This window comes from Nansenia antarctica (assembly GCF_963989245.1).
Source record: "Nansenia antarctica genome assembly, chromosome: 18".
NCBI classification, from domain to species: Eukaryota; Metazoa; Chordata; class Actinopteri; order Argentiniformes; family Microstomatidae; genus Nansenia; species Nansenia antarctica.
In genome coordinates this window covers 5,492,155-5,515,607 of record NC_137691.1, presented here as the reverse complement: position 1 = coordinate 5,515,607, position 23,453 = coordinate 5,492,155, and the positions used below count along the sequence as shown (strand labels likewise).

At 44.0% G+C, this 23,453-nt stretch overlaps 2 protein-coding genes across 2 annotated transcripts; both read left to right on the top strand.

The window, feature by feature from the left end:
* Positions 1 to 201: 201 nt before the first annotated feature.
* On the top strand, positions 202 to 11,833 carry LOC308173170 (nuclear receptor subfamily 1 group D member 1-like). The gene is made up of 7 exons (XM_080548151.1): positions 202 to 647; positions 6,409 to 6,693; positions 6,843 to 6,931; positions 7,057 to 7,201; positions 9,094 to 9,641; positions 9,790 to 10,186; positions 10,316 to 11,833. The coding sequence occupies exons 1-7, from the start codon at positions 632 to 634 to the stop codon at positions 10,510 to 10,512; spliced, it is 1,677 nt and encodes a 558-aa protein (XP_080404277.1). The 5' UTR covers positions 202 to 631; the 3' UTR covers positions 10,513 to 11,833.
* A 5,367-nt stretch (positions 11,834 to 17,200) lies between these two features.
* On the top strand, positions 17,201 to 22,850 carry faim2b (Fas apoptotic inhibitory molecule 2b; the record flags this gene model as incomplete). Its single annotated transcript, XM_080548534.1, has 12 exons — positions 17,201 to 17,218; positions 17,790 to 17,847; positions 18,288 to 18,355; positions 19,018 to 19,082; positions 19,472 to 19,525; positions 19,624 to 19,674; positions 20,678 to 20,717; positions 20,866 to 20,903; positions 21,422 to 21,509; positions 22,020 to 22,115; positions 22,447 to 22,500; positions 22,695 to 22,850. The coding sequence occupies 12 exons, from the start codon at positions 17,201 to 17,203 to the stop codon at positions 22,848 to 22,850; spliced, it is 786 nt and encodes a 261-aa protein (XP_080404660.1).
* Between the last annotated feature and the right edge of the window lie 603 nt (positions 22,851 to 23,453).

Below are 23,453 nucleotides of genomic sequence, written 5' to 3'. Positions count from 1 at the left end.
AGAGAGAGAAAGAGAATCTGGTGTGTGCGTAATCCTTGACGTGCATAAAAAACAAACAACGGAAGTTGAAGGGACAAAAAAAGTGGTCACATTTCTCAGACACTTTAAAAAACGTGCTGGTTTAGGGTGGTGGGCGCGGCGTATTGCCTATTAATGGGTGGGTGTGCTTAAACTACTTCCACACTTGTCTGTCTTTGGAGATGTTTATGGTGACTGTAGTACACTGGCAATAGAGCTGATCTGAATGCTTGGGATTGTTTTTGTCAAAGAACGCTTGTTATGTTACAGTGATAGAAGGTTACTGTACATCACAAGGTCCACGGACATCCAGAGAGACAGACGTACAGACGGCAAAGGCACTGAACCTGCTCTTACGCACCCTGGAGCCGATTTATAACCACATTTCGTCCGAGTAATATTGCGATTAAAATCAATTTCGATTTATTTTCACTAGACAAAGGGTTGAATGCCCTGGTCACAGTAATCGGTCATCTATTTCTTGGGACACCTGCTCCTCGATGCCTTGGAGGTTCTGGACTCTTTCACCTATATCGACGAAACGCAACCAGAGACAACCAACAGAGTAACTTTATTTTCCGTAGTATAAGAAATCAAACAACAGCCAAGAACCATGGACAACAGCCCTGGTGAGTTTTATTACTATATTATTATTATTATTATTATTATTATTAGCCAAAAGCTTCTGTCAATGGTAGTAGCCTACCGCACTGTATTTGACGATGTTCCACTTGTACATTGACAATGGTAATAGTTTAGGCATAATATTGATAGTGCGTAAAAGCCGTGCGTAATGGGAATGAACAATGCGTTTCCAAATGGATTCTCTCCGTGGAAGGTTGTTCCATTGGAGGCTTTGAGGAAATGAATGAGCGCTGATGGTGGAATATTGGCTGAGGCTACGCAGATACATAGACCCGTTAATACCGTCTCTTACAGAGCCTGGTCATATAAATGTTGCTTTCAATATTATGATATTTAATACAATTGTCAAATGTCTTAAATAATGTTCTAGGGCGTAAAAGGTTACCATTCTATATGTGTTATGCACAATGACAAGTAGCTGTCATGAGGAAATGAACTGGAATTGTGTTGCCTATTCATGTTATTTACCGTTACTCTTTATTTCAAAGCCAAGTCTGGTATGTGTTAATGTAGCAAGTATTGTGATACTACTATTAATAATTATATATATTATAAGTATTCCTTCCTCTATCATTATGACTGCCAGTGGCCCCTGGCCCCCAGCATAGATCACCTTTCTTTGCTATGACTGATGGACAGTCAGTGATGATTCACTTCATTAGACACATGTGTATTGGTTTATAAGTCGCTTTGGATAATCTGCTAAATGCCAAACATATAAATGTAAATGTACTGGGGTGGCTGATCTGACCCCTGCTCCATGATGCACTGCATGTAAACAAACTCACGTGTTAGCACCGACCTTAAACGCCCTACAAGACACTTTTGCCCACTCCTTGGTATAATATGGTGCACTTATGCCCACTCGTTTGTCTGTGTATCTGTCAGCTTTATGTGGATTTTTCTGGATTTTATCTACCGTACGATTTCCTTGTGTCATGCGTAATGTGTGCCAAACATCCTTCTAGGTCTCGGTTGCGCGCGTTTTCTTTCATTGCGTCGTGCCTTGGTGGCGCTATCTATGATCATTATCATGATAATTATTTATTATCAGTATTATAGCAACTCGGGGTGTTTCCATTTGGACCTGAGATTGGGTTTATGGGTCTGCGATTCATTTACAAAACTGGTCACGCTCCCTGACGGGTGACTCTCCACTCTCGGGTCAGCACTGCGGCGCAACATTAACACGGGGGGAAAAAACTCCTCTCTCTCTCTCTCTCTCTCTCTCTCTCTCTCTCTCTCTCTCTCTCTCTCTCTCTCTCTCTCTCTCTCTCTCTCTCTATGTCTCTCTCTATGTCTCTCTCTCTCTCTGTCTCTCTCTCTCTCTCTCTCTCTCTCTCTCTCTCTCTCTCTCTCTCTCTCTCTCTCTCTCTCTCTCTCTCTCTCTCTCTCTCTCTCTCTCTCTCTCTCTCAACACGTGTGCGATGGGCACGTCCAGAGCTACGCGCGTCAATGGACCAGTCACGCCTCTTCCATAGACATGTGAGGCAAAAGGTTGGCAACCGTTGCCAACTTTTTAGTTGAACTTTAAGTAATGACTTGAAAACCCCCGACCTATCTGGTTATTAAACAGCTATTTTAAGCCAGAATCTGAATCGTGACCTACATTGTAGTAGGCTATGGGTGAGAAATTCTCTCTAGTACCTTAGTGCAACTTATAGGCTATAAGGGGAGAATATATATATATATACAGAAAATATTTCTTCTGTTGTTTTAGGATGTGTAACCATGCTGGTAACCATGTATTGGTTCAGATATTTTCTGGCAGATTTCTACTAAACGAGGCTCATAGAACATTATGGCATGTTTGCATATGGCATGTATGGCTTATGACACACAGATGGAAAATCCCTGTCTTAGCTGACTAAATCAATAGGCTAATTAGCGGATTTATATTTCCAATTTTCTATAGCCAGCTACTAAAATGTGATTCGCTTCATATATATATATATGCCATGTTAAGTCATCTTATTAATCAGATGCTGATTGATTGCTGATTCACATGCTTAGTATTCAAATGTATTGATTGTAAGTCGCTTTGGAATAAGGCGTCTGCTAAATGCCAAAAATGTAATAAATGTAAAAAAAAAAAAAAAAAAATGTAAAGATGCCATACGATTATAGTTCCCGATAATTTAACAGATATTTCACATCTATATAGGCCTGCCTTATATAGGCAGGTGGGGTCTCATTGGCAATGAGAGTGAATGACCTACATAACTACTTATGACCACGATGTTATAATTTGCGTGTCGTGATAATAATGTTGGAGCATCACGCGCCTGACTCACTCTGCTGCCCGGGGCCGCCGTCACGTGCGTCCGCCTCAGCCTCCACGTGCCGCGCGTGATTCCCCGCCACCGGGGCCCCGCCCTCCCGGTTACTCCTCTCTCTCTCGCGCTCCAGAGCCTTTCCTTACCGGGGACTCCGGGTTTGCTTCAGAACTTTTGGTCAGTGGGTCAGAAGACTTTTAAGCAGCGCAGCCTGTATCGTGACGTTAGAATTATAAGGTTCTATCTCAATTTTTGCCAAAATTGAGTTTTTTACATAATCTGATCCATTAGGTGTTTATTAATGCCTGTGTGGTGTTATTTTTAAAATGTTGACATTTTTGAGTTAGTAATTCATAAAATACAAAGGTTCCGTCTCACAGAACATAATGACATGTAAAAACTTTGACGCTCAATATCTCTGAACTGCCCTAAACGAAGATAGAACCTTATCATTCTAAACTCTTGCCCACAGTATTCTCTCCCTAATTGCACGCCGATGTAATTAGGGTGGAACATGAATTCCACTGAATCGCATCGAATTGCGACAGGCTACAGTGTTTTATTTTTTTGGTATCAATACCGACAAATCTACCGAGTGTCTTCTCACGTTTTTTCTCTCAACGTGACCACAAGTCATTGACCTACTTCTGACCACACAAGGTCATTCAGTCATACTCCAGACTAGCCCTTATGAGTCACTACCAGAGTGACTCAACACATCCATAGCCTACATCAATTAAGTCTATTATCTTCTGTCATTCAGAATATTTTTGTACATTTTATTCAAATGATGACGTTAGAATTTGAGTTACTTAGTTAGTTCATTCTTTGTTACTTATCCCCCTCCACCACAACTCATCAAAACACTTTCAAAATTAAAGAGAGATTAAAGAGAGCGAGAGAAAGAGAGACAGGGAATGGAGGCAGGGCAGGGGTGTGACCTGGTTACCACCATAGGAGTGGAGCAAGAGTCACACTGTTTTATATAGCCGTTGTCAAGGACTACCTTGCAATGGAAAAAAACGTTGATTATGTTTTATCAGATGAGTCATGGACATGGTGCAATGTGATTCACAGGCTTTCATGCCTGATGCCCATGTATAGCTGTAAACATGGAAATATGAGGGGGAGGAAGTTGGTCAAGGGGCGTTCCGTTCTAAGCTCGCTCCAGTATGAGTATGTACTATGTGGTAATACACACATCACCCACTCCCATGTGAGGCCTAAGGGTGGTACTTACATGAGAGGGTGAGGGGGAGGAAAGGGCGAGGGGGGTGGGTGGGAGTATTCCTTTAGGCTCTTATGCACACAGTAGCTTACCATGTCTATAGGTCACATGTGTCAAGCGCACCAGTGAGCAGCTTTTCCCAGAAACCCGTGTTAGCTCAGGTTTCTGGTAACTGACTCTGTGCCATGAGGACACCGCATGTCAGATCTGACTCCATGGGCAGCTGACTAGAACAGGGGTGTGCACATGTGTGTGTGTGTGACTCTAGAAACAGCTCACATGTGGAGGGTGGGGATGTTGACGGATGGGGAGAGGAGGATGCGGACAGTGTGCGTGTGTGTGTGTGTATTTGTGTGTTGGATTAAAGTCAACACTGACAGATACAGGAAGCTTTGCCACATGCAAACAGTGAAGCCCAGAGTGTATTCAGTGCAGTCGGTGTTGACACGTGCTGGCAGAGGAATTACTGAGACATTTGAAGCTAAACAGACGCTCACACAGCACATGTTTTATAATGGAGAGAAACATAGGGAGCAGAGGGGAACATGGAGATTTAATGGAGATTTTTTTGGGATTTTTTTTCAAGGTCCTTGAATAGGAAATCTAAAACAGACAATGCAGTCATGACCCATTTTCCTATTTCAGTCTAAGAATGGGAGCTTAATGCTATTAAAAAATCCAAATGGATTCAGTCAGTTTAATAACTTTAATTCATTGTTGGGACATGGATTCAAGCAATGCGTAAAATAAATGTGTTAACAAAAAAAAATAGAGCTGTGTGATTATTTTTATTTTTTTTGAAAGAAAAAGAAAAAAAGAACTTAATCTGTATGAACACTGTATGTTTGTTTGCCCTAGTTACACGAAGTCGCCTAAAATATCACTGCGCGCACACACACACACACACACACACACACACACACACACACACACACACACACACACACACACACACACACACACACACACACACACGAAAACATGTGTGCATCCTTTGACCGATTAAACCTCACGCGAACGACTTTCTTCGTATGTGGAGAAACGTGACTGTTCCCGTTCCCTCGCGCCCCCGCAGTGTTTACGGTGACTCATTGGAATGCCACACAGAACCCTGCCTTTCCCCGTGCTTACCGTTTTAGAGACCTCTCTCTCTCTCTCTCTCTCTCTCTCTCTCTCTCTCTCTCTCTCTCTCTCTCTCTCTCTCTCTCTCTCTCTCTCTCTCTCTCTCTCTCTCTCTCTCTCTCTCTCTCTCTCTCTCTCTCTCTCTCTCTCTCTCTCTCTCTCTCTCTCTCTCTCTCTCTCTCTCTCTCTCTCTCTCTCTCTCTCTCTCTCTCTCTCTTTAAAACGTGATCCCTCCTGTTATTGTACTGCGGCTGTTGTCTGCACGGGACTGCGCAAAGCCTCGGGAACTGTGTCAGGAGTCCATGTGAGCTGGCGGTCAGGTCAGTACCCCGGGCAGGCCGCCAGGGGGCGCAGCGAGGCTCTCGGTAAAAGAGGGGAGAGGCAGCTGGATGGCTTTAGAGTACACGTGAGGGATTGTCGCTCATCTCGTAGGCAGAGCACGATCTTTACAGAAAGGGAGGGAGGGAGGGGAGAGATGGATGGCGAGAGAGAGGAGGGGAGGAGGAGTGTGTAATGAGACGTTTCCGACAAAGTACCACAAACTTCAAAACAAAATGCTGTAGAACACTATGTACTTTCGCATAATTTAGGCACAGGCGTCGCTTTTATTTATTTAGTATTAAAAAAAACGAAAAAATCATTCGTGCTATTTTAAAAACGTATTCTTTATGAATAAATTGCCTACTAGGTCAAAAATGTCCAAATAATATAAAAAAGATATAATAAAAAAACTAATATAGTTAAAGCTATGTTCTTAAATTCTAAGAAGCAATAAGCCTCTCCCTAGTAAATCCTGACCTTATTTTTAATACTATTTCCATGACCTTCTTGGCTTCCATATCCTGAGCTCGGGTTTAAATAGACCACGCTGGCAGCCAAAACTAGGAGGTGTGTGTGTGTGTCAGAGTTTGGAAACTCACACTATTTCTATTAAAGTAGAGCATTGCACAACACTCGACACTGACCTACATTTTGTTGGTGTGTTGACATAGATAGACATTGTTCTAGATGGTACGCCCTGATAATCCGTCAGTGTCTCCATTGTGACGTCAGTGACTAACCAACCCTCTTCCTTCTTCTCTCCTCTCTCCTCCTCTCCTCCTCTTTCCTTTCATCCAGGTGGTGTTATCTTATATGCTGGCTCATCTGGTAGTGCCAGCCCCAGCCCTGGCAGCCCCTCCAGTGGGTACCAGTCCCAGTCGCCCTCCCACTCCCAGCCCTCCTCCCCCGAGGGCATCTCCTTCCAGGAGATCGGGGCCCTGAAGAGGGAGGCAGGGAGGACCACACCCTCACCCAAACAGGTCTTCCAGTTCCCTGAAATCAGCAATGCGACAGCTGCTGCCGGCACCTACACCCATCCCATGGTGGCCAAGAGACCGTGTGGGTTCACGGGCACCTTCACAAGTAAGCAGCCATTTTCTTTCTTTCTTTCTCTCTTTCCCTCTCTCTCTTTCTGTCTTTATTTCTTCTTTCTGGTTTTTTTCTGTTTAGTTTTATTACATCCCACTCTCTAACCACCTAACCCGTTCTCTCTCTTGGTCTGTTTGGAACAGAAACCGGAGGGATGGTGCTTCTGTGTAAGGTGTGTGGAGACATCGCATCTGGGTTCCATTATGGTGTTCACGCCTGTGAGGGCTGCAAGGTGAGGACATCCACACACACACACACACACACACACACACACACACACACACACACGCACAAATACACACGCACACAACGCAAGCTCCCTTCTAAAGCATCTCCTCCTCTCTGTTTCCTTAACAGGGTTTCTTCCGCCGCAGTATCCAGCAGAACATCCACTACAAGATGTGCGTCAAGAACGAGAGCTGCCTGATCATGCGCATGAACCGCAACCGTTGCCAGCACTGCCGCTTCAAGAAGTGTCTCTCCGTGGGCATGTCCAGAGATGGTGAGAGACAACTACCAATCAGAATGTGAACTCTGAAATTAGATGAATTTTTTACCTAATAAGACATGAAACAAACTAGTCTTCTTGGTCATACAGTCAGGGCGATTCAAAGGCCTGTTATTCACGCTCAATAGGGTAGGAAAGGATTAGCTTCACTCCATTCCTCTCCTCATTGCTGTAATTCTATTCCTGGTTCCGTTCACCTTGTTCTCTCAGCCAGTAATGGGCAAGCAGCCAAAAGTCTGTTCCCGAACTGAGTGCTCCTGAGTGCTGTTTCCATGGTTATTTAATTTGCCACCAATGGCCAGTTGAGAGAACCTTCTAGAATCTAGATTACCTCTCTCTTTCGCTATAGCGATTTCTCTCCGTCTCTGTCACAGACTCCATCTCATTCGCTTTCCTCTCATATTGAGATCTTCTCCTCCCCTCCCCTCTCCTCTCTCGTTCCTCCCTTGTCTTCACTCCTCCGGTCGCCCTTTCCTGTCTGATTTATGATACCAGGAGCCGGGGAGTCCCAGTAGTCGTCAGTCATCAGGAAAAAAAACCCGTAGCAAACAGGGTTTATTTTAGGAAATTGGGGCAGGAGGCACTCGATTAGCATGTGTTGCCAACCGAAATGTGTTTCTCACCTCTATTAATATTACGGCTGTACAGACTTTTTAACAAGCAGCCATTTAATAAGCCGTGTTCTCATGTACTTTCGGCGTGTAAGCCATTAGACGTTAGTAGGCTCAGGGTGATGCGGTACAGTTAGAGAGAGACAACGCCATCCATCTGTTCCGCTGCACCATTTCCCTACAGGACTCGCTGAAATTAGGTGATAATAAATCATCCTGCTTTTTCTGGGGCAACCACTTTTAGGTGACCCAGAAAAAAGCGAAACACACAAGAGAGTAAAATCAGCCGCTGATTCACCTACAGTGGCTCCATTATAGCACAGCATACATTTTCCCGTCTCCATGGATATTGATTTTTCTTTCTTTTTTCTTTTTTTTAACTTTCTGTCAATACATTTGAAGGAATAAATGTCATAGTTTTTATTAGATATCTGAAAGCTTTTGATGGATTGATAAGTACACCCCCCAATCAATCGACCGTTTACATTCACCCTCTTTGCCTGCGGTCCCTCTCAACCCTTCACCCACCAGCTCGCTCTCTTCTCTTTGCTCACTCTGCCTCGACCTTTCCACCACTCCCTGTCTGTCACTCAGCCAGGGACATCCTGTTATCGCGTCAGCTGACCCAGTGACCTACTTACATAGAAAAGAGGCAGTGTTGAACAGACAGACAGAGAGCAGAAGAGAGAGAGGTAGAGGTAGAAAGAGAGAGAGAGAGAAAGAGATTGAGGAGATCTCAGGCTCCGTGAAGAGAGCAAGAGAGAAATCAATTGGGGGAAGGGGCAGCTATAGCATACTGTTGCAGTAATCTATAAATAGATTTGCCATATGGAGCGGGGGGGATGGGAGGATGAGAGGAGTGGAGAGGTGGAAAGAGAGAGAGGGATGAAGAAGTCCGATGAGAATACGGGGGTGGGGGAGGGGGGCTCCTATTGTGATTCCATGCTGATTGAAACAGACTGGTTTATTAACTGGTTATTAGAGTAAAGAGATCTGAATCTGAAAGGTCGAATTAGAACTGACAACTAGCAGCCTCTGTCCGATGTCTTAGTAAAGCCATTGCTCCTTGATTGATTAGTGTTATTTCTGGTTGACGACATTAAGTAAGTGTGCTATTGATTGATATTAGAGATCGCATTCATGGTCAAAGCTTACATTGATGAGCTGTAATGATGCCATGGAAGAATGCCCTTTTAACGATATTGTGATTGGGATGTCATTGGCTTATTGATATTTGGTGTGCTAACCCATTTCCCCCCCGTTTTGTCTCCTCAGCTGTGCGTTTCGGGCGTATCCCCAAGAGAGAGAAGCAGAGGCTATTGGACGAGATGCAGAGCTACATGAACAGTCTCAACGAATCGGCATCCATGGAAATCGACACTTCACCTGCCTCCGAGGCACCTTCCAGTCCAGAGAACCAATCGAACGAAGGCTCCATATCTTCAGCCTACCACAACATCTATGTCGACGAGAAACCGCCCAAGATGGCCGCCAGCAGCAACAACAACAACAACAACGGTCCATCCCTGTACCGAAATAATCCACAAGCGCAGGATTCCGCCTACTCCCACGCTACGCCCCAGTCCCATCCCGTCCCCTCCCAGGGATACCAGCCAAACCCTTCACAGAGCTACCACACGCCCGCTCACTGCCCCGTCGCCCCGCGCAACAGCAACTCCACCGTCACCAACGTCGACAACGCGCGGTACGCCTACGATCAGTCATCCAATCCCCAATGCCCGGCCAACGGCAGCTACTCGGCCGCAGAGTCACAAAACCAGACTTCCTGTCCCTGGAAACTGAGCGGAGGAGCCAAAGTGCTGGTGAGTTTTGTTGTTCTGCGGTTGTTTTCTGTGCCACTAGACACGATAGCTGTGTCGACGCCGGTCAAACTTTTACATACTCCTATACTTATGATGACTATGGATTTTAACCGTCTCTCTCTCTCTCTCTCTCCTTCTCTCCCTCCAGGCGTGTCCTCTGAACGCGTGTCCCGTCACCTCCTCCAGTCGCTCCAGTCAGCAGATATGGGAGGCGTTCTCCCAGTGCTTCACGCCGGCCGTCAAGGAAGTGGTGGAGTTCGCCAAGAGCATCCCCGGCTTCCAGAGCCTCAGCCAGCACGACCAGGTCATGCTGCTCAAGGCCGGCACCTTCCAGGTGCTGATGGTGCGGTTCTGCTCGCTGTTCGACCCCAAGGAGAGGACCGTGACCTTCCTGAACGGCCAGACGTACGCCCTGGCGTCCCTGCGGGCGCTGGGCATGGGCACGCTGCTGGACGCCATGTTCGAGTTCAGCGAGAAGCTGGGAGCGTTGGGGCTGGAGCCCGACGAGATGGCGCTCTTCATGGCCGTGGTGCTTGTGTCTGCCGGTAAGAGACGTTCTACGAAGTCAAACACACTATAATACATATCATTACGTACACACACACATACACACACATACCCCAGTACAGCCATATCTAACCCTCTATCTCTTCTCTCTTCCGTCTCTCTCTCAGATCGTTCTGGTATTGCGGACGTGGTGGCAGTGGAGCAGCTCCAGGAGAGTCTGATCAAAGCCCTGCGCTCCCTCATCACCCGCCGTCGCCCCGACGACAGCGCCCTGTTCCCCAAGCTGCTGCTGCGCCTGCCGGACCTGCGCACCCTCAACAACATGCACTCCGACAAGCTCCTGGCCTTCCGCATCGACCCTTAAAAAGGCTGATAGCGAGAAGAGAGGGGCCGACCTGGAGTCCAGACCAGAGGCCCTCTGGAGGGGGTGACTACCAGACCCCTCCCCCCCCCGACACCCAGGGGAGTGCAGTTCGCTGGGGGGAACCTCACTCATGACTAGACCCCCCCCCCCCTCCCCCCTTCACTCCAGCCGATCCACCAGCAGTCACAGGACCGGGGACCGGGGACAGAGACGCAGAGACGCAGCAGCGTCCGACTGGGTGGTGATAAAGTGGACTGAGAGACATCTCCGAGGAACAAAAGGGGGCAGTGTCTTTGATGACCTCATAAACAGTACACACTCACAAGCAGCTTCCAGCATCTCTGAGAGACTTATAGACTTATTGTCTGTTGTTGTTGGTCGTCGGTTCCTCGGTGTGTGAGTTTGACGTCTCGATAACTCTCGAAGTCCAATACAACGACCCCCCCCCCCCCCCAGTGACACTGACTGGTCTGAGACCAAAAGGAGAGTCTGTCCCCTCTTCTCTCATTCCTCGCTCCACTATGTCCTCCTGTCCTCCCACAGTCGGACAGAACCAGCAAAACGACGACGACAACGACAACAACAAGCACACACTCTTCACCAGAGAAAGGGAATTCTCACAGTCTCCTGTTTGCTTCCTACACATTCACCCTTAATGTCATTAAAAGCACTTTCCATGCATCAACAACAAATCTCTGAAAGTTAAACCAGTATGATATAGTAATAGCATTGTATAACACACACTATTAGATAACTGACTGTGTATGCACTGTTAAAAAATGAACCTAAGCTATTTTCAAATCATGTCATCAAGTTGGAAAGTTTTTAAAAAATCATCCTATTTGGGATTTCATGATAAAAAAAAAATGTATTATTTACATTTTTAAAGATTGAGAGTTATGGTGCATTATATTTGTATACTGTAATCAGGGAGAAACTATTGGTCATTTTAGACCACATTTCTTGGGTTATGTATAAAGGTATGCTGTGGTTGTACATATTGTATATACTTTTCGTGTTTGGTTCCTAAAATGGAAGGGTGACTCTTCCTGAGAGATGAACTGTGTGAGGGGACCCTAGGGTCTTCCCTTCATGAACTGAGATCCCCAACCCCCGACCCTTCACTCAAATCCTCAATCTTACCGCTTACCGAGAAAGCAACTGTTGGAACCAATGCGTAAAAGACCTGTAAAAAGTGCTTGATTTAAACCTGTATTATTGAAATATAACTATTGTTGATTGATTGCATCACCTTGTGTATATTTTGTAAATGTTATATGGTCAACTTCTTCCATAGAGAACCAATATTAAATGAGATTATATACCGAAATACGTTTGTATGTCTCTCTCTTCATTTCCTCGATGTGTCGTCCGCTATACGAGCCTTCCGAGCTGTAACCTAGCAACAGAGGTGTTTTTCAGGCAATCGTGCTCCAGGTCTTGAGGACCACAAGTCCTTATAAGAGGCATCCGATCTAGTCCATTGAGGGCATTGTAATGGGAATTTATAGGCACTTAAGGGCCCTTATCAACACACAACCCAGTATCTACTGTACGTACTGACTCATTAGCCATAATAAAGAGCAACGGAAAGAGAGAAGAGTGGATAGGACATGACCTCGGACATGACTCAGATATATTTAGAAATGTAATGTGAGTAAATGGGCCATGCGATGATGATGAATGCAGCTGCGAGCTCTGTGACTTTGCCTATGAGCAACCTGCTCCTGTTTGGAGATAAGGTGACATGCGTAGGTCTGTGGGGCCCCTAAGGAGACATGCGTAGGTCTGTGGGGCCCCAGGAAATCTAGTTAAAGGTCAAAAGATGGTATGAGGGTCAGAGGAGCCGGAGGTAGTTTACCATCTGGAGGCCCGAACCCGACGCCAGAAATCAAAAAATGTTTAACTAGGAGTTAGAGTGGAAATGATTGACCCACATCTAACCCCACCCACATCTGTGGGTGTTCTCTGGTATTTACGAATGGCACAGCTGGCAGATCTTAGATTAAATTCGTTTATCCCATCGTTTATTTTGTCAAATGTTTTAATAAAAATCCATGGCCAGCTGTCAGTCAAAATAAATATTCACAGCAAAGCAAGGTTGACATGACAACGTTGTCAGTGAGCCGACCTTCTCCCTGTGTTTTCAGGTTAGAGGATAGAGTTTAATGCTGAACATTCAGCTCCTTGGGAGTTTGAGCAGAATGAAAATCTTCTAGAACATTCGTACTATCGAAAAGCAGAAGAGGTCTTCATGCGCCACCTGCTGGACGATATCAGTTTAGGTGAAAGCCAAATAATGGACAATTACGTAAAGCTTTCTGAGAATAGAAATTATAGAACTGCAAATGACAAAACATCTGATATGAAGTTAAATACAAAAATGCAGTAGTATCATAAACATAAACAAAGAAAAACATGTTGGACTCCATCTAAGCTTTGTCTCTCCGTCCCAGGTACAATCACACAATGTAACAATGAAGACGGACAGTTAAACTAGGGGAGAATGGCACCACAAAATCATGGCCACTAGCCTATATATTTTTGCTGAAATAATCTAAAAGCAACAGAACTAGTATCACCCCATAATGCGACTTTTCCAAAGTCTACATCACGTGTGGCGCAGTTATCAAACGCAGTGGGGCTAAAAAGGGAGTATCATTTCACCCCCGTGCGTCACGCTGCCAACATTTACAGATGATACACTGATGCCATCTAGTGGTCATAAGTAGTATGGCAAATCATTTTGACCAAAGAGGTATTTGCTGAACTGATTTGTTATTTGTACTGTGTGTGAAGTGAACCACAACAAATGTGTGTTGATCCAGCAGATTAATACATTGTGAACATATGATAATGCGAACATGTGATAATGCTTTATCTCTTATTTCTTCTTCATTTAAATGTATATAGGTATTTATATTGATATGTCCTCAAGACTGTATTAAACATGGATACAATTCTTCTTCTGAGAATAGGATGAGTTGAGTAGGCGTAGAGTTATCAAGGTGTTCGAAAAAGGGATTAGAGCAAAGACAATAGAGTCACGGCTAAGCGGCAATAACCCACGCAGCATATGGAAGGGTGCCCCAGAGGTACAAACATCACCTCTGACTCTCTACCAGACGAGTAGAACAGCTTCTATACCCGCTTTGACCTGAGCCACACTACCCTCCTAGAGAGAGCCCACACCACAGATGGCACACCAGGCGCTACGACCCTCGCCGAGGAAGACGTGCGTGAGGTTTTCAAGTGCATCAACATCCGCAAGGCTGCCGGGCCGGATGCACAGAACAGCTGGCTGGTGTGTGTCTTCACCCCATGTTTAACCTCACCTTCTCCACGGGCGTATTTCTCTCCTGCTTCAAGTCATCAGCCATCATCCCGGGAACCGAAAAAGGGTAAGGTAACATGTGTAAAGGACTGGCGCCCCCTGTTGCTCTCACCCCCGTAGTGAGCAAACGCTTTGAGAAGATCAGAAAGGTCCTGATCTGCAGGATGCTGCCACCCACCCTGGACCCTCCACCCACCCTGGACCCTCCCCTCCCCTCCTCCACCCCCCCTCCTCCACCCACCCTGGACCCTCCTCAACTGGTCTGCTGTGGAGAGATTAAACAGCATCAAGTTCCCATCACCAAGTTCACATCACCAATGACCTCACCTGGGATGAACACACCAATCAGGTGGTGACAAAAGCACAACATCGCCTCAAGCAGCTGAAAAAGTGTGGCTTAATCCTAAGATCCTAGGGGCCTTCTTCAGAGTCCCAATCGAGAGCATCCTGACCGGTTGCATCACTTGAATGGGAACTGCACTTCCCAAAACCGCAAAGCGCTGCAAAGGGTAGTGCGGACAGCCGAGAAGATCAGCGGATGTGAGCTTCCCTCCATCCACGACACCTACAAGGACCGGTGTGTCAGAAAGGCCCTCGGGATTATCAAGGATCCCAGCCACGCCATTCAGAAACTGTTCGAGCTACTGCCGTCGGGGAAACGGTACCGAAGCCTTGAGGCAAAAACCCAGAGGCTGACAAACAGCTGTTTCCACCAGCAATGCAATCAGGCTCCTGGGGAAATGCACTGGAAGGGTGCAAGGGTCTGCCACCCCTCAGCCAACCCCATGCAACCCCATGCTTTTGTATTATATTGCATTTCATATCATCGTACTCTGCACAGCATCTTTGCACTATTGAGGCCACTGTAAAATCCATCACTTTATTACTTTATCGATGTAGGGTTACTTTTTTTACAAGGCAAGGACAGACTAGCAATGCAGATTAATTTAACAGTTGATTGATGCATTCCATCTTTCAGCCTGTTATGAGAAATAAATCGGGTATAGACATAACATCTCCTAAAAGAGTTCATGGCCTCAAAACCCATTTCTTCTTCTTTTTGTATAACAGGCTTATACACGATTGAATTAAATGTTCCAGGAGAACAGGTGTTCCTGGTCAATCCCATTATGATGCTATGTGTGGGCCTCTGCTTAACCTCCATCCCATTAGTCCTGTCTGCCTGTTACCAAACAGCCGTACACAAAGGCATGATGACGTCACTGCTTTACAGGGGCTAGAGCGTCTTCAATAAGGATTCACCACCATGGACCTTTTAGATTTGGTTGTGTTTACAACCAGACTTAAGACATTGATTAATTGAATTGAGATTTATTTGTCACCGATCTACAAAAAATAGCACAAATAATTTTGGAGAAATTTGTACAAATTAATAAAGACTTTATTATGAAATGTCTTTTTTATTTGTATTTTTTATTTTACCTTTATTTTACCAGATAAAATCAACAGAGAACAAATTCTCATTTACAATGATGATCTGGCCAAGAGGCCCTGGCAAGAATAATAACAATTATTCAATAATGACACTCACTTTGCAATTATCTCTACATAATGATTCTGATACTATGATGGATACAAATTTACAATAATAGAGTAAAGTAAAATAAGTAGTTAATAAAATAGTTAATAATAGGTCATGTAACAGTTAGTAGTTCATGTAATAGGATAATAGTTCATGTAATAGTATAATATCTAATAGGATAACAGTAATATGTAATAGGATAATAGTAATATGTAATAAGATAATAGGTCATGTGATTTGGGATTTTCTATATTTTTATAGCATTTCTGATATGCCTATGAATCAATGACACACTTTGTGGATGAAGCTGTCACTACTATCTCAGCAAATGTATTTTCTCTTAGCTACCACTATTCTTCACACGAGGGACGGTGCGGAAATTGCAGAATTTGCACTGAACATAATGCTTTGTAGTAAAGCCAAATAAACACATTTCCAGCCACTTTCTTTGCTGTATCACCTGAATTCATTGTTTCAAACACAATTATGGACGTGAAATAGATTTGTTTTCATTCTTTTTGGCCACCTGGCCAGCAGCAACTGTAGATGTTTTAAACCTCCATTCCTGAGCAGTTTTGTTCCTCTCCTTTTGTTGGGTTTGTAATGACAACCTAATCCACACACTGTGTAATGAATTCCTAAGCAAATCAGAGACCCTATAAAAAGAAATATATTCATTCTGAAATAACTACTGTATTATCCTTGCACTCAGATGGACCAAATTCAACTTATTGAGTGACTTGTTGAAGACATTTTTGCAATGAGCTAGTTTTAAGAGTGCCATAGCAAAGGAGGTGTATACCTATTGACTCAAGATGTTTAAGCTTTTTAATGGATCAGTAAACATTTGTGACATTATGTTGTATATAAATAAATGAAATGTATATTAAAGTCAGGTTTTAACACAACAACATGTGGAAAACGTCCAGGGGGGGGGGTGATTACTTACTGAATGTTTTGTATATAATTAAACAACACCTATTATTGATTACTTTGAAAAGATGACTGATTGGAAATAAAAATCATTATGAAAATAAATTCCTAGAAGGGATTATGGAAGAGATTACAGAGGGAGACAGAGAGGGAGACAGAGGGGCAGTATTCCGTTAATGTAGGTTGATTAAAAGTGTTTTGAAAACGGTCAGTTTATAGATTGATATGGTGATGATCTAACGTGTTGCACAGAGCTGCTACGTCCTCCTTCCCACTCCATCCTCCCCTAGTATGGGGTCAGTGTGTTATGTAGCATGTATATGACATAACGTACTGTATGTAACTCCTGTGGATCTTCTGTTAAACACAGAGTATGATAATTGCTCTGAAGCGCTCAGGGGAAATGGTTGTGTCACTGTTCCCAATGCAATTGTTTGTATTGTAAACAGACAACTCCACCCCCTGTTTGGTTAAGACTATGGTACCTTCCTGCCTCACCCCAATGCTATAGCCTCACCTGGAGGCTGCTGGAACGGCCTGGTTAGACCGAGGGATAGGGGAGGAGATGGGATCAGGGCTGGAGAGGGATTAACCTCATGGTGCACTATATAGAGTTGGTGTAATCCGCACAGTGGAGACAGATTCAGAACAGCACACTGTAAGAAGAACCCACTTCTGTCTCTCTCATTCACTGCAATCTCAAAAGGAACAAAAGAAGAAAAGAGCTAAAAAGGAGGACAAAGGTGGAGGTTGATACTCAAGAGGCTAAACCACCACTGAGGAATACAAACCACACCACCAGAGCTGGGATAACAACTACACACCCTCGTCAACAACAACAGCAACTGAACACAAGGGGGATCCAGAAAGACGCAAACATGACGAAGGCAAAGAAGGTACAGGCCTCTCTCTCTCTCTAAGCTGATACTCAGAATTACATGGAACAGAAGACATTGATGTACTGAGGTTCTACTTCCAAATGTGTTCATTGTTGTTGTTTTTTTCGATGTTCCCGTTCAACAACATTACATTGATATCCAAGCAGTCTAAATGAGAGAGAGAGAGAGAGTGAGAGAGAAAGAGAGAAAGAGAGAAAAAGAGACTGATTGACTGTTTATTGATTCTCCTGCATGACATTGTAAAGTATGAACATGTATGTTGATTCTCTGTGCAGAGTCCGTCTCTCACAGCCAGACTAAGATGGTGGCCTGCTAAGAGTAACCTAATCCCTCAAACGGTCCCTACCACACACAGGGATGAGGGCCTCAACATGTGTTTCCTCCACATGTGTTTCAATAACAGTGGTTGGTCAAAATCAGTCGTATGCTGTTGGATCGTTATAAGGAAAGTTGATCAGGCTCTGATTTTGCATTGTGGAAGTGAACAAGTGTCTTTCGGTGTCTTTCGGGTTTGACTTATGTGTGTATCTATCTGACCATACATACGTACTCCTATTATGACCCTTAGGAGAACGCCACAACCAAGACATGCAATGAGCCACCCAGCTATGAAGAGGCTACTGCAGGTAAGGAAGCTTCGCTATCACCTTACGATAAGGGTAGGGTACCGTAATAAACACTAGTTCATGCGTTAGTTTACATGAATGAATGATTACTTAATGCATCTACTAAGCATGCATTAACTGTACGCGTGTTTACTAAGCTAGCAACACATTTACAAGCTAGACACATTTGTTAAGCAGGGACTATATTTCACTCCTTTTATCAATTCTAACTCCTCAAGAACTCAGTGTATTGGCCCTCCTATCCCGTTCTCGGTATCGTGACATTATGACCTCCCCACACATGTTTCAGTGTCTGCCTATTACGACCTACCGCTGAACAAAGACAGATGGGCAAAAATAAAGTATGATATAGCCAGAAGGTCAAAGGTTAATCCTCAAACGCCTGTCAGAGATCTACCTCCCCCCCCTTACCCCCTCTCTCACTTTACTGTTTCCTCTAGATTATGAAGAGATGTATTCACAGTTCTCCTGGGACGACAAGGCCGTCAGACGGATCTTTATCCGTAAGGTACTGCATTTTTTTTATTCGATTCAACTTTATTGACATTGACAACGAAATGCTGTTGGGCATCTAACCAGATAGTTCACATAGTGCAAAAGCCATTAATGTATGGACAGGTGCATTGTGGGACAGCATACGGTCATACCAGTGAGCATAAGTACATTAATATTAAGTCAGTTGTATACGTGCAATGAATATGAATATAACAAGTTAATATATGAGCTTGAATATCAATATGACATGTACAGTAAAGATACATGTACAGTGGGATATGTACAGACAAGGGCAAAGATATGTACAGTTAAGATATGTGTTGCATGATATGTACAGAACAAGGGCAGTGGATATCAATACAGTATGTGCAGTTAGGGTATATGTACAGTGTGCCACACCAACAGCAGTGGTTCTAAAGATAAGTTGAAGTCCTGAGTGATATGGGGGGGTGGGGGGGCGGGGGGGGGGGGGTGCAATATTCCTCCTGTTGGGGGGTAGAAGCACCTGCCTGAACTCCTGTAGGAACCAAAGCTAAAGGCTGAAGAGCCCACTCAACACTCAAATACTGACTCAGAAATACTCAACACCTCCGTTTCAAGTTAGCCATAACATGTATAGGGCATTGAGCAGGTGCAGTCTCTCTCTCTCTTGACCCTTCCTATGTCACCATGTAGGTCTATGCCATCCTGCTGATCCAACTCCTTGTGACTGTGGCTATTGTCGCTCTCTTCACGTTCTGGTAAGACTTTGTTCGCATTCAATATTCTCTATGTTTGTGTACATGGTGTCACAGGTATCACTCCCGGGTTGCTACTCGAGCTCTCAAATTGCTTTCTTAAATCATTCTGAACCTGAGAGGGAACATAATATATCAAGCATAGGAGGTATGATAATAATAAAGAAAAAAAAAATCACAAAGCACTGTGCCAATTACTGAATGTGGTTCTACATCAGACTTTTCAAAACCTAATCAATCACCTTCTCCTACTGACCGTGTGTGTGTGTGTGTGTGTGTGTGTGTGTGTGTGTGTGTGCGTGCGTGCGTGTGTGTGTGTGTGTGTGTGTGTGCGTGCGTGCGTGTGTGTGTTTTAATTTAATGGTGTAACAACAATATCTTATTTCCCCCAGTGGTCCAGTAAGGTACTATATCCAGACACACCCACACTGGTACTTCGCCTCCTAGTAAGTAAGAGCACAGACTATGACTTTCTTCACTAAGTACATCGGTTAATTAATTGGTTGATTGGTTAATTGATTGTTCCTTTTTTGCTTTCCAATAGTATGACATTCCTCGCTACCTACATAGCATTGTCCTGCTGTGGAGACTTAAGGTACTATATGTTTCCTTTATAATGACCCAATCTGGGGGGTATTTACACAGTGGGACTTAATGTGAAATACAGTATCTGCATGTATAGGAATGTCCTTCATTGGGTCAAAAGACGAGCCAGAGTATCAGGCTCCATAGCCCTTGCCCTGGGCCCAGTTGTTCAAAACGTTTAAATCTGGATCAGAATGATCCTGATTATTTTTTGCTATCCAGGGTCAGATCTATCTGGCTGATTTTGAGTGGTATAAGGGGGGGAATCAGCCAGCTCCATCTGATCCTGGATCAGAGAAAAGAATCGGGATCATTATGATCCAGATTAAAAGTTTTAAACAACTTGGCCTAGGAGTCAGAATGCCTACACGGCCAGACGTGGTTACTATGGAAACATAAAAACAGGGAATTATTCAAGTATCGTGGAGTAAACTCTGGCTCAAGATAATCTGTACGGGGTCAATGGAGAAGGCGTCCATGACAAGGGCTATGCTCCTGCTCATCATAAATATGTTCATATTGTTAATAATTTAATAATGTTCCTATTTTGATTAAGTAAGTAGCCTTGAGAACTAATGGTTCGCGAGCCTAACGGCCCTCAGGGCAGGAGCCTATCTCCTGTTTCCGTAGCGTGAGGCGGCTTGATGTACAAGTACACCCCCTGGACACGACCCTGGTATGTCACAGGGTCTTATCCCCAATCCAACCCTTAATGCTGAGTGCCAAGCAGGGAGGCATCGGGTACCATGTTTAAAGTATTTGGTACGACTCAGCCAGGGATCAAACTCACGACCTCCCAATCTCAGGGCGGACACTCTAACCGCAAGGCCACTGAGCTGGTCATATGTTGATAGCGTATTAGAGTATTAAGAAGACCAACATTTATCACACCCCTGTCTAACAGTAATAATGAATGAGTGGTGTAGCGAATGGCTGGAATGTTCAGTAGCATTCACAGATAACTCACAATGTTTTTTGAGCGAACTGACCGTATTCTGGTATCTCCAAAACAGGAGGCGGTTTCCCTGGAACCTTATTCTACTGAGTATCTTTGTGAGTATAAATAATATGTTATACCGGATGTGAAAATAAATAATAAATCAAATTTAAAAAATGCCATCCATTCATCTCTCTCTGGCTCTCTGTTTGCGGACCTGGTTGACTCTAAGTGAATAACCGTTCCCTCCTTTCTCCTGATCAGACTCTGAGCATGGCCTGCATGATGGGGTTTATTTCCAGGTAAATGTCTCAATAACAGAATGCGCTCAACATATGCATCTATAACTATGTTTTTATATCATTATAATAATCATTGTATCTACATGGGTGTACTGTACTGTATGTATACATGGATAGGATGAGGTATTTATAATTCATGAAATTGTGGAATGCACTGCCAGTTTACATTAGGGATGCAACCTCAGCAAATATGCTCAAGATATGTGCAAATATGTTCAAGTCAAAACCCATCTTTTTAATATTGCCTTTAAATGACTAAATAATTAAATTATGATTATACAATGATTAAAGCACTTTGAGCTGCAACGTTTGCAGGAAAAGTGCTATACAAATAAAAGTTATTATTATTATTATTATTATTATTATTATTATTATCTGTAACTGCATGGATACTGTATGTGTACATGGATAGGATGAGGTATATGTGCATCTGTAACTACATGGATACTGTATGTATACTACATGGATAACACGGGACGATGGCTGACCTCCTGTTGTCCGTTCTCTCTGCTCTCCAGCTTCTACAACACTAAGGCAGTGGTGCTGTGTCTGGGGATCACTGCTCTGGTGTGTCTGACCGTCACTCTCTTCAGCTTCCAGACCAGGGTGAGACAACCTGCCCGTATCACCACCACAACCTGCCCATATCACCTGACAACCTGCCCATATCACCACCACAACCTGCCCATATCACCACCACAAACGGGGGTATTCCATCAACGTCACTCAATGGAAAATCCATTCACGAGACTTATCAAAATAAGCCTGGATTTTCCTTTAGCGACGTTGATGGAATACCCCCCCCCCCCAGCTCACTATTCACCAAAACATACAATTCATGTCCACAACACAATCCTAAATCAACATCAGTTCCATTACTGTGAGTCTGTGTTAAAATGGTGTAATTTAATCGTTGAATAAATGAATGATGATCTGGTTGAGATCACACGATGATGTTTATTGAACATGGTCTGTTCCTCACCTGTTTCCCATGCTGATTCTGATTCTGATTCTGATTCTAATTCTAATTCTGATTCTGATTCTGATTCTGATTCTGATTCTGATTCTGATTCTAATTCTGATTCTGATTCTGATTCTGATTCTGATTCATGCTAGATTGACTTCACCGAGTGCCAGGGAGTCATGTTTGTCATGTGCATGGTCATGCTTCTCTGTGCCATCACCATGTCCATCGTTGTCCCCTTCGGATACGTAAGTAGCCAATCAGCTTCAACGTACAGTATGTCAACAGTTGAAAAAACGTAAATCAGCAGAATTAGGTCAGGGGGTGATGTAATCCACATACAAGGAACCGGTTATAGACATGACATAAGAGTGAGTCTATATATATAGGTCGACGAGTAAAGCCCTTTGGCCCTACCGACCCTACTTGTGTTTGGGTTTTTGCGTAAGGGAAAGGATTAGTTCTCACAATCTCCCCGTTAATCTTGGGAGAACTATCTAGAAGAGCCAATGTCTTTGGTAAACGAGTGGCCTGTTCTTTCTGCCAATAGTTTATAACACTCTTACCGTCTAACTCCAGGTGCCCATGATGCACGCCATCTATGCTGTGATAGGAGCTGTCCTTTTCACAATGGTGAGTGGCGGACACACAGGCGTCACACGTCTATTGGGTTCATTGGGTCCATTGGGTCACAGTCCCAATATAGTACAGTATGATCTCATCTCTTTACTTTTCTCTCTCTCTCTCTCTCTCTCTCTCTCTCTCTCTCTCTCTCTCTCTCTCTCTCTCTCTCTCTCTCTCTCTCTCTCTCTCTCTCTCTCTCTCAGTTCCTCGCGTTTGACACTCAGCTGCTGATAGGAAACAAGCGGTACTCCCTGAGTCCAGAGGAGTACATCTACGCCACCCTAAACCTCTACCTGGACATGGTCTACCTGTTCACCTTCCTCCTGCAGATATTTGGAGGGGGGGGCCGAGGCCAATGAAACATCTCTCCATCTCCATCCAATCTGTGTGTCCATCTCTCAATAATCCCACTACTTGTGAACCTTAGCTCTCCACACCTCACTATATTTATCCAACAACTCGAGGTTAGAGTAATGTAACTGAATTCATTTTTTAATTTGTATTTCTTGTCCTAATATGATCCTGTGTCCTACATTGTCAACACGAACATGTCTGATGTTGCTCACCTTATTTTGGTCTTCTACCACACTAGGCGTCTAACTCTGAGCGGCTTTGTGGAGCCAGGGGTGTTTATCCTGTATTTAAAGCCCACTTATATAAGTAGCATGCTTACGCTCTGTCTGGGCTATATATAAGTGTTGAGAGGTAACGTGCAGCTGAGTAAGAGTGTATAATACCTTGCACCTCTTGGCGCTCTACACTCTCTTCAGAGTCACAGTTGTCATCTATCATTGGCTGAGCCCAAAGGGGGAAAAAAAACAGGAATAGTTCCCCACAGTTATATTTACATTTACTTGTTTTTTTTACCCTTTCGGAGACACCTTTATCCAAAGCAACTTACAACGTACATTTGTCTAAACAAACAACACGTACAAGTTAGGCCTCCTGTTTCACATGCACAC